Genomic DNA, 17,892 nt, shown 5'->3' on the forward strand with positions numbered 1-17,892 from the left:
GTGTGGCTGGGTCAGTCCTTAGTTCAGTTTTTAATAGGAGAAAATGGCTATAATTCTGGAGTCAAAGGATGAAGTTGGAAAAGGGAGGAAGCAACCCACAGCCCACTAGCCTTACTTAGGATTTTGGTTTCATTTAATACCACTTATGCCGCAATCTCACAGCAAACCAGAGTGAACTGTCTACATGTACTAAGGCTGTCTCCCCATTAAACATGTTGAACAGCCATATCCTGAGGGTTTAGTAAAGTGTCTGCCATTGGGTAAGAGCTTAATATATTTGAGAGAAAAAATTATTGGGGGAAAAAATGAATCTCAAAGCAAGACAAGTCATCAGGACAAAGAGAGAAAAAAGATTTTTAAAAAGAAATATATATGTATATATATTAATAGATAGATAGATAGATATAAAGAATCAATATTCACATAGGTTGTGATAATTCTAGGACTTATTTCAATTCTTACAACATTCCAGAGTTCTTAGCAAGGAAAAGTGAAGGCTGGGTTCTTAAACCTTTCTCTTCCTGTCTCTCATTTCTCCTATATGTAATGTAATCAATCATAAGGCATTTCTTTGCAGTCTTTCTCTTGGATGTTTGTTATTTATGACTTTTTGTCAAATATGACTCTTTCCTATCCGATGGCTTCTGAGCAGACAAACCTCCCAAAGTCTTCTGTGATTTATCATTCATCAACATTACCTAGAATCCTTCGGGTTCAGGAAAGAGAGAAACTATTATTCCCATTACGATGGAAAGGGAATAATCTTATACAACATAGGGGAAGGTATCTGAGTACTGAGGTATCAGATGTCTATGGCCTGTGCTCCGAGATCAGGCTCAGGCTCACTCCCGCTGCTCTCAAAGGGGAGCCTTGCAGCTTTTTACATGACCCAGTTTACATCTTTCTATCTAATGGTAGCCTGAAAGTAGGGTGAAGCATACAAACCCCCTTAGTCAGTCTGACAGGCAGCTTTGCAGAAGCTGCTCCACATAAACCCTGCATATTCTTTCTCTTCCCTTTCCTTCTCTACAGGGCTTGAGTTCTTTCCACTTAAAATTCTCTTCAATTCTAGCATGGTGTTGTTGTTGTTATGTGCTGTCGAGTCAGACCCGACTCCTAGAGACCCCTCCTTGCGTTTCTGAGGTGGTATCACTATGGGAATAGATTGCCCAACTTTCCTTCCGAGGAGTGGCTGGTGGGTTTGAACCGCCAGCCTTCTGGTTAGCAGTCAAGTGCCTTACCTATTATGCTACCAGAGCTCCCTAATTCTAGCCATAAGGTACATAAAAGGCTGAAAAAGATGTCATCTTCTGAAGAGGAACTGTATGTGTAGCATTAAGCTGCACACACACTTCAAATTACATTGGGAAAATATAAAAAGAGTATCAATAATGCTCTGAGAGAGTTCCAGATCTTACTCAGGTCTAGCAGAGAAAAGAAATGAACATTGTGTGAGTGTCCGCTAATCCAACAACCTGTATAGCAGGTATTATCCCCATTTTGAAAGGTGAGGAAATGAAAGCTCAAAGAATGTCAAATAATGTGTGTGAACATGCCAGGTTAACAGATGACATAGCTGGGGATGTGAAACCAAACACATTTCATTCCAAAGCCCATGTCCTTTGCATTACACCACAATGTAGGTTTTCATGGTAGGGGTGAAATAATGCTTTTCATGTCATCTCCAGAATCTGAATATGAACGTCTTGAGTAATGCTATGCTTCCCTGATTCTTGTGATGAATTCTACTGTCTCTCCCGAAAGAGTGTTGGTAAAACAGGGCATAAAAACAAAGAGCCAAGAAGGCAAATCCAAATTCTCATTACTAGCAACAGCCTCAAATCTCTCTCTCTGTTCTCTCTACTCTGAGGACTGGGTAAGGGATGGACAAGATTCCAGGTGAGCTTTTCCGTATGTTGACTGAGGGATTCACAGTCAAAAAAATTCTGATTTTGCCCTAAATACCTAAGTATTATAGAAATGTCTGTGACATTTCAAATATTTTTTCCAACCGGGGTAGGTACTGAAGAGCTGGTTAGGAATGACTTCTAGATCTAAGTGTTATCTAATATATTCTAAATTAGCTAGGTCGGTTATTAGTGAGAACCTGCAATACAATTTTCTATTTGCCGTCAATTTCCTTATCTATCAAATGAATGTTTATATGACCTTTAAGGCCTTTTCAGCTCAAAACATCTATAAGTTTGTGCTGCTGTTTATGTATGTGTATATAATATTTGATCATCTAAAACCTAAATCACCCCTTTTTTCTTCTGAAAGGCGTACTGACATTAGGACCATTAACAAACAATCAAAATAATTCTACCATCCAAAGGAATAAATATTCAAAGGGAAGTATTGCACTGCATCCTCCAGGGTACTATCAGGTAGGAGATCAGGGCCATTGACTGTCCAAATGGGATCTGGCTAAAAAGCATTTGAACACGGGCTTCTACGTTCCTTACATCCAGTGACTTAAGCTCAGAGGAGGTAACAAGACATCATGTGTGCAAATGGAAGAGCTTCAAAGGAATCCTTAGTACAAAGGAGAGGCTACCTTGCACAGTGAGGGCCATTAGCCAGGAGTGTAACGGACTCCTAGGAGGACAGCTTCCCATGTCACAAGTGGATAAGGGTGGGTTGCAAGAGCTCAGGGCCCATGTTGGAGTTCATGCTTTTTCAATAATGATAGCCATTCATATCTGGCAGCAGCCAATCTCCATTAAAAAAATCTGTGTTCTTATCCTCAGAGGAGAAATAGTAGACATGAGAAAAATATTATTATTTTGGCTATTAAAGTGTACTTGATATTAGTCTCTGCCAATATGCCACATGGGATAGTGTATGCCCACACAAGCAAAGAAACGAAATCTCAAGCACAGCTTTTCAGAAGCAAAGCAGAAGTAGCTCCAATGAACAGGTTCCCGGGATGGGGTCATGGCCACTGCAGTAGAACTAATCCAGGCTTTTGCAGTCCCCACTGGTCCTGTGATGGAGGCTGAAATTCAGTACATCGAGGGGGATCTCTCCCTTGAGAAATGTGCAGAGACAGCATGGCTAATTCTGGAATTCCATTTGGACTGGATAGATGCAGCATGGCCTCACACATCAAAGAGAAGCTTCAAAAAAAAAAAAAAAAAAAAAAAAAAGAAAGAAATCCAGTCTTTGATTTGGTGAACATCACCTCAGATCAGAAAGAGAAGTCAAGCAGGGAGCCGGCCCTGTGCGGTGAGGGCACTGCCCCCTGGAGGCCAATTCTCAAGCATCAGCTGTCCAAGGCACTCAGTTCCAGACAGGACAAGATCCTTACTGAGATCCAGGCTCAGAAGAAATGATGCCAGATTTCCGAACTTTTGGAGGGGGTGGAGGTGGGGCTTTGGCTTCTCTTCGGACCGGCAGTGGTGGAGCAATCTGAGGAAGCAGACATATGTAATCAGAAATGATGAGTCCTATCTTCCCAATTCAGCCTTTTCTTCCACATTTCCCACATCCTGGTTTAGCTTCTAATTGATAGGTTTATCTATATAGGCCTTGCAAGGTGAAAAGGAAAATAATGATTTGATCTGCCTCATTCTCCTTGAGTCAATCAGACATGAACACATGCATACACACTTACTCGCCACCCCCCACACCCACTCCCCTCTTCCCCAGCTATATCTTTAACACTTGAGTTTGTGGCAAATAGTAGACACTCAGTAAGTATCTAATGAATGAGGGAAGGAAACCTGTCAGATACCATTCCAGAACGATTGTCACTCTCAAAATAACTCTTCAAAAGTGAACCCGAACCCACTTCTTATTTCATCACCTGTACCCATGGTAAGGTACAGAGAACTGCTCTACTTTCAATGGGATAAAAAAAAGTTTACTTGCATTATCATTCCTTAACATTGAAAACTTCTTTATCTTTTGTGGTTTCAGGAATGAGCCAAGAATCAATTAAAGTGAGAAATCTATGGAAAAACCTGCCTACTAAAAAGCTTGAAAACCCAATGCTGTTTCCCCACGAGTGTTGCCCTCTGGCCACAATTGTCAGCCCTGGTTTCCTACCTCTGCAGAGTTTTTCTGGCTGCTCTCATAAGGCTTGCTTTTGGGGGGAGGTGGAGGTGGGAGAGTAGATGTCATCAGCCCATTTGTCTGCAAAGATGGGGAGCCTAGAAATGATACAAAGTAAATGAAAGCAAGAAGAAAAAATTATCAGGAAATCGCACAGAAATTCTGCTTGCCATTTTAATGCCTAAACCAACTGGGGCAATCAAATTGCTATAGTCAGATTTTGTGGTTTCTGTGGACAGGATGAAGAAGACCTTTTACCTCATGTGACACATAGCATCTTTCATTCACCAGGTTTCACAAGCTTCACAAGAAGTTCTGAAGTAAAATTTCTTTTCACTAAGCTCAGCAATACTCTGCACAACCATCTACTGAGCAGAAATTTGCAGAAGTAGTAATTCCAGAAGCCACTTTAAGCTTACTACATTGACATATGGTGGCTTTCATGCCAGAGATACTAACTGGGAATCACTCAACTGAGGATGACAACATGTACTAGAACTTGGGGTATTACTTTGCTCTCCAATAAATCCCAAATGCTTAGGAAAAATGCCTGACACATTGCAGGTGCTCAATAAATACCTGTTGAATTAAGCTGAATTTTTGTAGTTTTATAATTTAGAGTGTGCTATATTCCACTTCCTCCAAGAAACCTTACCTAAATAACTCTCGGTTGACCACTGTCTCCCATCTGGTACTGACACATTATTCTTCCATTATGCCTTTGCACTATGGAGACCTTGTAATTCTTCTCAAGTGTTTTCTGTCAATGGTTCCCCAAACCAGATTGCAGTATAGGAACGGGTCCATTTTTTGTCCTTATTTTAAAACCTTCCCAAGATGAAGTACAGGACTACCAATCCAATAGTTAGTTCATAAGTAGTTGCTTGCTATTCAATCCCAGTCCTACTCTACCTCATTTACACATTCATATTGAGTAGACCCTACGGGTAGTTAGACAAATCAATAGCTGTAACAATGGACTCAAACACACCAATGACTATGAAGATAGCACATAACAAAGTTTCATTCCATTATATCTAAGGTCACCATAGTCAAAGCCCACTTGATGGCAACCAAAAACAGTGATTCAAGGGCTCCTTGCCAAACTCTAGTCTAACTGTACTTTACCAACCACCACTGAATTGTGACTTTACCACAGTCACATATATTTTATGGCTGATTTGGTTAAAAATTACCCAGGTCCATAAACATACTCCATTCCCTAGTGAAAAGAATTGTTAAGTATGAGACTTACTCAGGGTCCTGGTAGCTTTAGGAGTGAGTGGTGGTGGGCTCCGAGGTGTTAACTGAGGAGGTGAAGAACCATGAAATGGTGTTAGCCGATTGTCCACCAGTTGGAGACTCTTTGGCCTTTGTGCTTTTCTGGATGGGCTCTAGTACAGGGGCAAAACATAGCAAAACAATCTCATGGTAAGGAGCACTAAGCTCAACAATGCTCTGAACAACCCTGTCTACTGAGCAGAAACTTGCAAAAAGGCATAATTCCAGGAGCCACTTTAAGCTTACCACATCAACATATGGTGGGTATCATGGCAAAGATACTGGGAATCACTGAACCACAGCTTACTTTCTGGCTGGCCACAGACAGACCTGATTGTGACCACAGATGGACTACATCATTAGGTTGGAAATAAGCCACACTGTTTCTCAGGAAAAGTTGATCTTGCCATATTTAACAACTTGATGTGGCTTATGGAAATAAAAAGGACACTTATTTATTTATTTATTTATTTAAAGCTAAAAGAGAAGAAATGGCAGTTGACAATGTTTGGACTGATTCATGGAATATGATGGTAAGAACCACAACTCCAATTATTATCACATTTACACTGTAAGTACAAGATCTGGCACCAACACTGATTTAGAGATTCAAATCTCTGTGCTTTTTTACCACAACCTGAGATCTGACACCCACCACAAGCTGCTCTGCCCGGAGACAAGCCACAGTCAGGCTTCCATCTGGTGACTCACTGTTGTGGAGGGAATGGTGACATGCCTGGCTACAAGGGAAGCAGTGGCAAATCTTGGGTGCTTTTCTTTCTCTCTCTCTCTCTCTTTTTTTTTTTTTTTTTTACCATTAGATCATGTTCTGGCGCTTTCTCTGCAATGACCTGGGACTTGCTCAGACTCCAGTCTTTTCTCTTGAACTTGCTGCTCCGGTTTTCGCTATCTTCTCTGAGGGGCAGATCTTCAACTCTGGCACCTGACGAGGCCCTGCGCTCTAAAAGCGGCTCCAGGACTGACCTAGCATCCAAGCACAAGGACAAAAATCACAAAACACTGATCACCTGACAGTCAAAATTCACTCTGGAAGGAGTAGCAGTTATGACTCCTCAATCTAACTCTTGATCTATGACTTCTCTCTTAGGTTCTAGATCTGAATTTCCAGCTGCCAGCTGAACATCTCAAGATGTAAATACGAAAAGAAGATATTACTGGAGTATTAGAAGAAAATATTAGTGGATATTTATCTTATCCCAGGGAAGAGAAGACCTCATTAAAATTAAAACCAGACAGGATACATAAAGCAAAAGGTTAATAGGGCAGCTTTATGTAGTGGATAATAGCAAATGTTCCAGACTCAGACAGCCTGTGTTCAAATCCTACCTACACTGACTTTCTGGGTGATCTTGGGCAGATAACCTTTCTTCAATTTTCTTACTTGTAAAATGCGGATAATAATAGTACCTACTTCATAGATTTGTCACCAAATGCTTAGAACGTTTTATATGTTTGCTAATTACAGTGAACAGATTTTCAAGCATCAGAATAAAAATTGATTATTCTTTCAAGAGTCAGGTCAATTTTTAAAAAATTACCAAAAGATATAAACAGATATTTTATGGGGGAAAAAATAACCCCTGTGTGTCCCCCCCTAAAATTTAGCCTCACTAGCTATTAAATTCATAAAAATTAAAGTATTTTGGGTGGAATATAGGGCAAAGACATTTTTAAATTTTATTAAAGAAAATTTTTACATAGAAAAGTAAAACCAAAACAAAAATATAACCACGTTCCCATCATCATTCTTAAGAAAAAAATCATAATTCTTTGATTTCATCATCCAAAGTTCAAATTCTCCTGATTTTCTCATATTACTTTTATAAGTGTTTTTTTTTTTTTTTTTTGACTCATGATCCAAACAAGATTCACTCACTTTATTTCGTTGATATGTTTCTTAAGTCATTTTAAGACTTTTAATCTCTAATTCTCCATCCCATAGCCCCTGCAGGAGGCTTCTCTACAGTGACTCCCCACATTCACTCATTGAGACATGGTACAGGTAACCTACAGGGGGCAGTCTTCATTCCAGGATTTTTTTTTTTTTTTTTTATTTCCAGAGTACAGAAAACTCTGCTCCAGCCATGTTCCGGTCACAAGGCAAACGCACCCAGGGCTCAACCCTGTGAAAGAACATTACCTCTGTTCTCTCTTGTGTGACCCAGGAGAGCCTCACCATTTGTGAGATCAACAGGTTGTGCCTGCTCACAAGTCTGCCTTGGGATGTATGGGGGAGAACATGGGTTGGGAAGAGGAGGCAGACCCTGGTATAATTTCTTTGCCTCTTGTTTTTGAGTTAGGCTTAGCCAATTCTGCTGAGTCCAAACCTTAAATAAAAGCATAAGATGCTGCTTATCTTTTATCCCAATGAAAGCCTCATTTAAAGATTTTCCCATCTTAATTTTCTCATATTTGGGAGAAAAATATTTTTGCAATCTTCTCTAGGAATACAGGATAAGAAAGCTCCAGACAGTCTGGTTAAGGAACCATCAGAGTCACAGTGAGCATCCCTGGGTGGTGCAAATGGCTAAGTGCATGGATGCCAACCAAAAGGCTGGAAGTTTAAGTCTACTGAGAGGTGCCTTGGAAGAAAGGCCTGGTGATCTACTTCTGAAGAATCAGTCATTGAAAACGCTATGGAGCACAGTTCTACTCTGACACACATGGGGTAACCACGAGTCAGAATCGACTTGACAGCAACTGTTTCATCTGGAGCCACAACAGAAAATGATTCTAGGGTGTAGTTTCTTCTTCTTTTTTTAAAAATGTCAAATTATCCTCTCATTTTCTTGTTATCTGTTATTTATTTATTTAAAAGATTGCATGATTTCAATTTTTTGGCATTTTCTAGCTCTGGTAGCATAGTGCCTAAGGCACTTGACTGCTAACCAGAAGGCTGGCGGTTCAAACCCACCAGCCACTCCTCGGAAGGAAGGTTGGGCATTCCTACTTCCGTAGTGATACTGCCTCGGAAACCCAAGGAGGGGTCGCTATGAGTCGGGGCCGACTCGATGGCAAATAACAACAACAACTGTGAATATTTAGTACCTAATATTTTTTGGGATCCTGGGAGCTCTGGTAGCATAGTGCCTAAGGCACTGGACTGCTAACCAGAGGGCTGGCGGTTCAAACCCACCAGCAACTCCTCGGAGGGAAGATGGGGCAATCTACTTCCGTAGTGATACTGCCTCGGCAACCCAAGGAGGGGTCGCTATCAGTCGGTCCGACTCGACGGCACGTAACAACTACAACAACAACAACTCACTATTATCTTATTAAATCTGTGCTAATTAAAAAAAGTCATAAAACAAAATTCCAAAAAGAGCCTAATTACTCCTAAGATAAATTAAATGAAACTAATCACCTCAAACAGTAATTGATCAAGAGGGGAAAAAAAAACCCACCCAGGATTCTGCTGCCAGGGAGACAGGAAGTGAAGGTAAATGACTATTGAGGCACTAGATCCACAGTCACAAGACATAAGTTTCACTAAGACATGACTCTGAACTAAACTACAAGGATCTCTGGTGGTGTAGTGGTTAAGGCATTTGGCTGCTAACCAAAAGGTCAGTGGTTTGAACCCAATACCTGCTCGGTGGAAGAAAGATGGGGCAATCTGCTTCCATAAAGACTTATAGCCTTGGAAACCCAATGGGAGTCGCTAAGAGTTAGAATTGACTTGATGGCAGTAAGTTCGGTTTTTTGGTTTTATACTATAAAACAAGTGTAATGAAGTCCCACAGAGCTCTGCTGTTCTAAGAATGACTATTTCCATGATATTCCTGAAACACCACTTTGTTTTTACCCCATAAAATTCTATTTTGGGTGGGTGGTTTGTGTGTGTGGAGCTGTCCCCAGGGGCAGGATGCAGTAAGCCAGCCCTGGGACCAAAGGAAGGTGGGTGTTTGCCTTGGGGGCAGGCGAGGTAAGCGAGCAAGGCGGGGGAGACCAGGAAATGAGCAGAAGAGTTTAGAACAGCTAGGGGAGACAAAATTGTCTGTCAATTTGTCCTACTGTAGTGGCTTGAGTGTTGCTGTGAGGCTGGAGGCTATGCCACCATGTTTCAAAAGGCAGCAGTTACCCATGGTGGAAAGGTTTCTGTGGAGGCTCCAGACTAAGATAGATTCAGAAGAAGGAAGAGACCGTCCACTTCTCAAAGAATTGGCCAATGAAAACCTTATGAATAGCAGTTACACAATGTATGATATATTACTGGAAAACTTTATGAATAGCTCTGAAACACTGTGTGACACAGTGCCAGAAGATGAGCCCCTGGTGTTGGAAGGCACTCAAAATACGACTGAAAAACTGGACTCCCCAGAGTAGAGCTGACCTTAATGATGTGGATAGAGTAAATCTTTCGGGACCTCCACTTGCTGATGTGGCATGTCTCAAGATGAGAAGAAACAGTGGCAAACATCCATTAATAACTGGAACATAGAATTTACGAAGTATGAATCTAGGAAAACTGGAAGTTGTCAAAAGTGAAAGGGAACACATAAAGATAGATATCCTAGGTATTAGTGAGCTGAAATGGACTGGTTTTGGCCATTTTGAATCAGATGATCATATGATCTACTATGCTGGGAATGACAAATTGAAGAAGAATGGTGTGGCATTCATCATCGCAAAGAATATATCAAGATCTATCCTGAAGTACAATGCTGTCAGTGATAGGATAATATCCAAATGCCTACGAGGAAGACAAGTTAATACTATTCAAATTTATGCACCAATGACCAAAGCCAAAGATGAGAAAATTGAAGATTTCTACCAACTTCTGCAGTCTGAAATTGACCAAACATGCAATCAAGATGTGTTAATTATCACTGGTTATTGGAATGCAAAAGTTGGAAACAAAGAAGGATCACCAGTAGTTGGAAAATATGGCCTTGGTGATAGAAATAACACTGGGGATCATATGACAGAATTTTGCAAGACCAATGACTTACTCATTGCAAATACTTTTTTTCAACAACACAACCGGCCGCTGTACATGTGGACTTTGCCAGATGGAATACACAGGAATCAGATTGACTACATCTGTAGCAAGAGGCAATGGATAAGCTCAATTATCTTCAGCCAAAACAAGGCCAGGAGCTGACTGTGGAAGAGACCATCAACTGCTCATATGCAAGTTCAACTTGAAGCTAAAGACAATTAAAAGAAGTCCATGAGAACCAAAATGTGACCTTGATTATATCTCTCCTGAATTTGGAGACCATTTGATACACTGAACACCAATGACTGAAAACCAGAGGAATTGTGAGATGACATCAAGAACATCATCCATGAAGAAAGCAAAAGGTCATTAAAAAGACAGGAGAGGAAGAAGAGACCAAAATGGATGTCAGAAGAGATATGAAATGTGCCCTTGAATGAAGAGTAGCTAAAGCAGATGGAAGAATTGACAGGATAAAAGAGCTGAACAGAAGATTTCAAGGAGCAGCTCAATAAGACAAAGTCAATTATTATAATGAAATATGCAAAGACCTGCAGTTACAAAACCAAAAGGGAAGAACATGCTTGGAATTTCTCAAGCTGAAAGAACTGAGGAAAAAATTTAAGCCTCGAATTGCAATATTGAAAGATTCCATGGGCAGTATGTTGAATGATGCAGGAAACATCAAAAGAAGATGAATGGAATACACAGAGTCACTATATCAAAAAGAATTGATAGATGATCATCCATTTCAGGAGGTGGCATATGATCAAGAACTAATGGTATTGAAGGAAGAAGTTGAAGCTGCACTGAAGGAATTGGCAAAAAAACAAGGCTCCAGGAATTGACAGCATACCCACTGAGATGTTTCAACAAGTGGTGCTGTGCTGGAGGCACTCACTTGGCTATGCCAAGAGATTTGGAAGACAGCTACCTGGCCAGCTGACTGGACGAGATCCATATTTGTACCCATTCTAAAGAAAGGTGATCCCACAGAATGTAGAAATTATCAAACAATAGCATTTATATCACACACAAGTAAAATCTTACTGAAGATAATTCAAAAATGGCTGTAGCAGTATACTGACAGAGAACTTCCAGAAATGCCAGCTAGATTCAGAAAGGGACATGAAATGAGGGATATCATAGCTGATATCAGATGGATCTTGGCTTAAAGCAAAGAACACCAGAAAGATGTTTACTTGTGTTTTATTGACCATCCAAAGGCATTCGATTGTGTGGATTATAACAAAATTGTTGATAACATTTGAGAAGAATGGGAATTCCACTACACTTAATTGTACTCATGAGGATCCTGTACATAGACCCAGAAGGCTGTTATTTGAACAGAACAATCAGGAAGGGAGTGCATCAGGGTTGTGTCCTTTCACCATATGTATTCAATCTGTATGCTGAGCAAATAATCCGAAAAGCTGGACTATATGAAGAGGGATGTGGCAACAGGGTTGGAGGAAGGTACATTAACAATCTGAGATATGCAGACAACACAACCTTGTTTGCTGAACGTGAGCATGACTTGGAGCACTTACTGATGAAGATTAAAGACTACAGTCTACAATATGGATTACACCTTAATATAAAGAAAACGAAAATCCTCATAACTGGACCAATAAGCAGCATCACGATAGATAGAGAAAAGACTGAAGTGGTCAACGACTTCACGTTACTTGGTTTCACAATCAACGCCAATGGAAGCAGCAATCGAGACATAAAAAGATGTATTGCATTGGGCAAATCAGTTGCAAAAAACCTCTTTCAGGTGCTGAGGAGCAAAGATATCTCCTTGGAGATTAAATACCAAGCCATGGTATTTTCAATCACCTCATACACATGTGAGAGCTGGACAATGAAAAAGGAAGACCGAAGAAGAGTTGATGCCTTTGAGTTGAAGTGTTGGCAAAGAATGCTGAAAGTACCATGGACTGCTAAAAGACCTAACAGATTTGTCCTGGAGGAAGTGCAGCCAGAATGCACCTTGGAGGTGAGAATGACCAGACTTTGTCTCACCTACTTTGGTTATGTTGTCAGAAGGGACTATTCTCTGGAGAAGGATGTCATGCTTGGTAAAGTGGAAGGTCAACTAAAGAGGGAAAGGCCCTCAACAAGATGGACTGACATGGTGGCTGCAGTGATGGACTCAGATATAGTAGGGATTGTGAGGCTGGCACAGGACCAGGAGTGTTTCATTCTGTTGTACATAGGTAGCTATGAGTTGGAGACAACTCGATGGCACATAACAACAACAACAACAACAACAACAACTCTGCTGGTGCTTTAAGCATGTATTTTGTTAGCCTGCTATATTATCCATCCTGAGTTCCCTTAACACAATGCACGGTGTTTCATAAAGTAACTTCCTCTTTCCATGTCATAGTCTCCCACTCGCCAAAGAATATGGAGACAATCTACTTCCTACCAACAGAATGAATAGTTTATAGAGTGGACCCAATAATCATCATGAAAGTATTAAAAGACTGTTGACATAATATGGGTAATAGGACAATCTGGGTCATGAGGAGTGAGCCAGTTTGAGCTGCTTTTGAAAGAAATACTCTGAGTAAGTGTTAGAAAATATTACCCATGATTTCTTCTACCCACAGGAGAAATTTGCGTAAAAGCCACCTAGCTGAGGTGACAGCATAGAGATGACCCCATTCTCATGCTCTCTGCACACTGTTTTATAGTAAAATTGGCTTTCTGGAACTGCAGATTCAACCAATGGTGGATCAAAAATATTCCAAAAAAAGAAAAAGCAATTAAGTGGTCAAAGCCATCCCTCAAATGCTAAGAGGGAGAGGTAAGTGGTACTTACATATAGCATTGACATTGTAGTAGGTATTAAAAGTAATCTAGAGGTGATTTAAAGTACATGTGAGGATGTGTGTAGGTTATGTGCAAATACTACACCATTTTATATAAGGGCCTTGAGTATTCATGGATTTTGGTATCTGCAGGGGTCTTAGAACCAATCCTCTGAAGATATAGAGGGACAACTGTATCTGCAATTACCATGTCTCTTATTTTCAATAACTACTGCATTTAAAAAAAATTTTTTTGAATGAGACATAGGTTAATGAGGAAAACAGTCTTATTGAACAGAACATAATTTCTATGTTTTCCACATAGTCCTCAGTAGTAATCTGTTTTAAGGCATAAAAAATATAGAAAAAACACATAGTTGAATCAGGTATTACTTAATACCTAAACCAAACCAAAACCAAACTCACTGCCACTGAGTCAATTCCAACTCATAGTGACCCTCTCTGGGTTTCCAAGATGGTAAATCTTTATGGAACTAGATTGCCCAGTCTTCCTTCTGTAGAGTGGCTGGTGGGTTTGAACCACCAACCTTCTGGTTAGCAGTCAAATGCCTTAGGCACTACACCACCAGAGTAAAAAGAGTGGTAATACCTAAGATAGGTAAAAATATATGATGAATATGTTATGACATGACCCCTCACTCACGTGTTATATATAGCACTCAAACTGTCACTCACTGCCATTGAGTAGAATCCAACTCAGAGTGACCTCTCCTTGGGTTTCCAAGGAGGTATCTTGCCCAATCTTCCACTGCATGTAGGTATTCTTCCAATAAAAAGTGGATCCTCTAATTAGGTAATGTGTGACTTTTGAAAATGCATCCTAAATAAATAATTGGAAAGCTCTGTGCAAATATGTTTGTTATAATTTTTAATAATTAAAATGTATTCTATATAAATATAACCTATTTTTTGCATTAAAATTAATTATTCTGATGAGCTGTTTAGAAACAATGAGATAGCTAAATATTTTATAGTAAGGGAAGGATTAATTATGGCACGTTCATATGATGAAATGGTATGTAGCCACTGTGGTGGTTATGTTGTGTGTCAACTTGGCTGGGTCTGGTTGAGTGGCTGGGCAGCTGGTGGTAGTTATTCCCCATGATGAGACTGCCAGTCAACTCCATGGTGGGATGCTACCACAAGCAGCTGAGTAGCTGCCTTTGGGATGTGGTCTGCTTCCTGTGTATAAGGAGAAGCTTTGAGAATGATCTCTAGCCTATGGCATGCTTGGACCCTGCATGTAGCCATGGTGTTGCTCAGCAGCCTGCTATGCTCTGCCGACCTTGGGACTTAGAATGGACTTAAGTTAATGGTCTGCTGTGTGGTTTGGTAACATTGGGACTGTGCCTTTTTACTTGTCAACGTGGGGTTTCTCAGCCTCAAAAGCCAGTAGCTGTCTGAGTGAAGAAATGCCTCTAGCTCCAGTGGGCTGGGAGCAGGAGGCAGAGCTGGACCCCAAGGTTGAGGGGCTTTCACCCAGCCCCTAGAGTCTGGCACTTTGAACTTGGACTTAAAGCCTCCAAATTGTAAGAATAAACTCCTGTTTGTTAAGGCCATCCCATTTGTGGTATATTCTCTTGTCAGAGTGGCACTAGGTAACCAGAACAGCCATCAAAACTGATAATAATGATTACATACCAAAAAAAAAAAAAAAAAACAAACCACACTCACTGCTATCAAGTCGATTGTAACTCAAAGCAACCCTCATTGGGTTTCCAAGACAGTAACTCTTTATGGAAGTAGATTGCTCCATCTTTCTTCTGCAGAGCAGAACCACCAACCTTCTGATTAACAGTCAACTGGCCTTAGGCACTGCACCACCAGAGCTCCTTACAAACATAAAAATTAGGAGGCTAAGCAAAGTACCAAGCCATATCTACAGTATAATTGCCACTATGTAAAAACATGTATGCCAATGGAAAAGGATAGATAAATAATTTAAGAAATGTTAAACATTTGATTTCTAGTTATGGGGTCATCATGGCAAGTTATTTTCCTGATATAACCAGTGTACCACCAGAGTTCTTATAATTGTTACAATACAGAATTAAACATTTAGGAAAAAAATAAGTTAACTGACTTGACTTATATTTAACATTACCTTAAAAATTTAATTATGTGTAAATACTCATCATATATATTAAACTAAGCAATAGGTTACAAAATGGTATATGCAATGGTTTTCTATTTTAATAAAATACATGTACGTACCTTTTTGTTACTATGCAACTAAACTTTCACAGCTTAGTGAACAGTTTAGTTAAGTCATGTAATAAAGCATCACTGAGTGATAAAGTTATAAGAATTTTTTTAAGGTTTCTAGAAGTACTTCAGAATTTTCCACATATACATATATTAATTTCAAAGTAGTAAAATATTATTTAAAAAGTACTTGACTTCTGGGATTTTTCTCATACTGATATACTTGTGCATGTGCAAAATAACTATGCTTAATTTGAACATAAAAAGAAGACACCTATATTCACTCCTTTAAAATATCTTTAATTTGAACTTATGGAAAGGCACTCAATCTTTTAGCACAACACCAAAAAGATTCTCTAAAATTAGCCCATAAATTTAACATCGTTCTAATGAACTAGCAATGGGATTATTTGGGGCTGTCAGAAGTGTATAACATGGCACTAATCAGGTTACTCAAAAAGTTTATATGGAAAAATAAATGAAAAAAATTAGCTACACAAATTCTAGGAAGGATAACTAGAAATAAAAGCTATTTTTAATCTATGGTAATTAAAACTGAATAGTACTAGTGCCTGGATATAAAGGTAGGCTAATAGAAAAGAAAGTCTATATATCGACTAAAATAAATATAGAGATTTGATTTTTGATAGTTTGCTCACTAAATGTTACAGGGAGAAGTAGGTAACCATTTGGGGAAAAAATGAAGTTGGCTCCACACCTCACACCTTATATACTACAAAACATTCTAACAAATTATGTTTAATTATGAATAGTAAGACATTAAAAGTAGAAGAAAAAAAAAATCATCTTTTTTTTTTTTTTTTTTTGATTCTTAGACTGGAATAAGGAGCTCTGGTAGCATAGTGCCTAAGGCACTTGACTGCTAACCAGAAGACTGGTGGTTCAAACCCACCAGCCACTCCTCAGAAGGATGGTTGGGCAAACTACTTCCATAGTGATACTGCCTCGGAAACCCAAGGAGGGGTTGCTATGGGTTGGGTCTGACTTGATGGCACATAACAACTACACAACAACAGACTGGAATAGGACTTTGATTATGAAATAAAATTCAGAAGTCATTAAATAGAAGACTGATTCATTTGACTGCATTAAAAAAAAGAAAGAAAAACCATAGCTTACATAGGTACACAGGCTGAACGATCAGGTATGTCTAGGTAAAAGGGAATATACCCATGATCATATATAATTATTCCAGACGATATTTCTAAATATGCATTTGTATGTGCTGTAAGAATGTCCATATATATATAATAGATCCAACAGGGGTAAAGTTATGACAACTTCTTAGCCACAGCCAAATTCCCTAAATGAGCAAGTTGTTGGGCCTCTGGGCTCTAGACTGTGGCTGCAGGGGACATCAAGCTCAACTGGCATAAAATACTACACAAAAACACTGTTCCATATCCTACTTTGGGAGTAGGAAATGGGGTCTTAAAAGCTTGCAAGCAGTCATCTAGATGCAACAATTGGTCTCTCTTCATCTGGAGCAAAGAAGAATGAAGAATACCAAAGATGCATGGAAACAATGAGTTCAAGGGACTAGTGAACCATGTTAACCTCAGCCGACATGACCCTGAGACCAGAAGAACTAGATGGTGCCTGGCTACCACTGTCAACCATTCGGAAAGGGATTAGTGTAGGAGATCCTGGATAGAGTTTGGGGCGGGGGGAGACCAGTCTTACTGGTCTGATAGCGACTGGTGAAACCCCCAGACTATGGGCCCCAAGTTACTCTTTGGACCTGGAATTGAACTCTCTCCTGTGGCTTCCAGCCAAATAGTAGACAGGCATATAAGGTGAACATTTGTACCTGGTAGCTACACTCTTTAGAAGAAACAACCATGGAAGATCAGAAGGTCAGTATTTGCACAGGGAGATAGCTCAGAGGGCAGGAATGCATAAGAAAAAACACAGGGAAAATGTAACCACAGGGAGGAAGTGGGAAGAGAGCAGTTGTATTGTGGGGATTACAATCAGTGTCATGAAACAAAACAGGTATGAACTTTTGTATGAAAAACGAATTTGCTCTGTAAACTTTTCCAAAATCACAATAAAAAAGAGAGAAAATCATAGGTAAATAAAAAACTAAAAGCAAAGCCAAAGTCAAATAAGAAAATGGAGGAAAGTATTTCAACTCCTATTATAGACAAACAGCCAAGAATCCAGAAAAAAAAAGGGGGGGGCAAAAAGTATTTGACCACAGTTCACAGAAAATACAATACAAATGGCTCCTCAACAAATAAAAGGATGAATAATTTCACGCAAACAAAGAGAAAAGAAAAAATAAACAAAACATTTTTTTACCTAACAGACTGGCAAAATTGAAAAAGATTGAGAATATACTTTGGTCACAAAGATGTATGTACTCCAATACTCTCAGCTGCATATGTAACATTTGTACATGTTACTGGAGGGAAAATTAATTTATGTAATCCTCTCTAGGGAAGTCAGTTTGGGAGTAATTTTCAAAATTGCAAATATGTATCTCTGACAAAGCATTTCACTTCTGTTTTTTTTTTTTTT

The 17,892-nt window shown here is 39.5% G+C and overlaps 1 protein-coding gene across 1 annotated transcript in view; it reads right to left on the bottom strand.

Annotated features, from left to right (window-relative positions):
* Positions 1-3,306: 3,306 nt before the first annotated feature.
* DOCK5 (dedicator of cytokinesis 5) overlaps positions 3,307-17,892 on the bottom strand; it is a 210,921-nt gene continuing 196,335 nt past the window's right edge. The window contains exons 48-51 of the mRNA XM_007938781.1: positions 6,153-6,321; positions 5,312-5,450; positions 4,051-4,154; positions 3,307-3,411 (exon numbers count right to left, since the gene is read on the bottom strand). Coding sequence (XP_007936972.1) covers positions 3,307-3,411; positions 4,051-4,154; positions 5,312-5,450; positions 6,153-6,321 — 517 coding nt within the window. The remainder of the gene's footprint in view (positions 3,412-4,050; positions 4,155-5,311; positions 5,451-6,152; positions 6,322-17,892) is intronic.

Source organism: Orycteropus afer, unplaced genomic scaffold (genome assembly GCF_000298275.1).
Source record: "Orycteropus afer afer isolate SDZICR_OR568_19922 unplaced genomic scaffold, OryAfe1.0 scaffold00053, whole genome shotgun sequence".
NCBI classification, from domain to species: Eukaryota; Metazoa; Chordata; class Mammalia; order Tubulidentata; family Orycteropodidae; genus Orycteropus; species Orycteropus afer.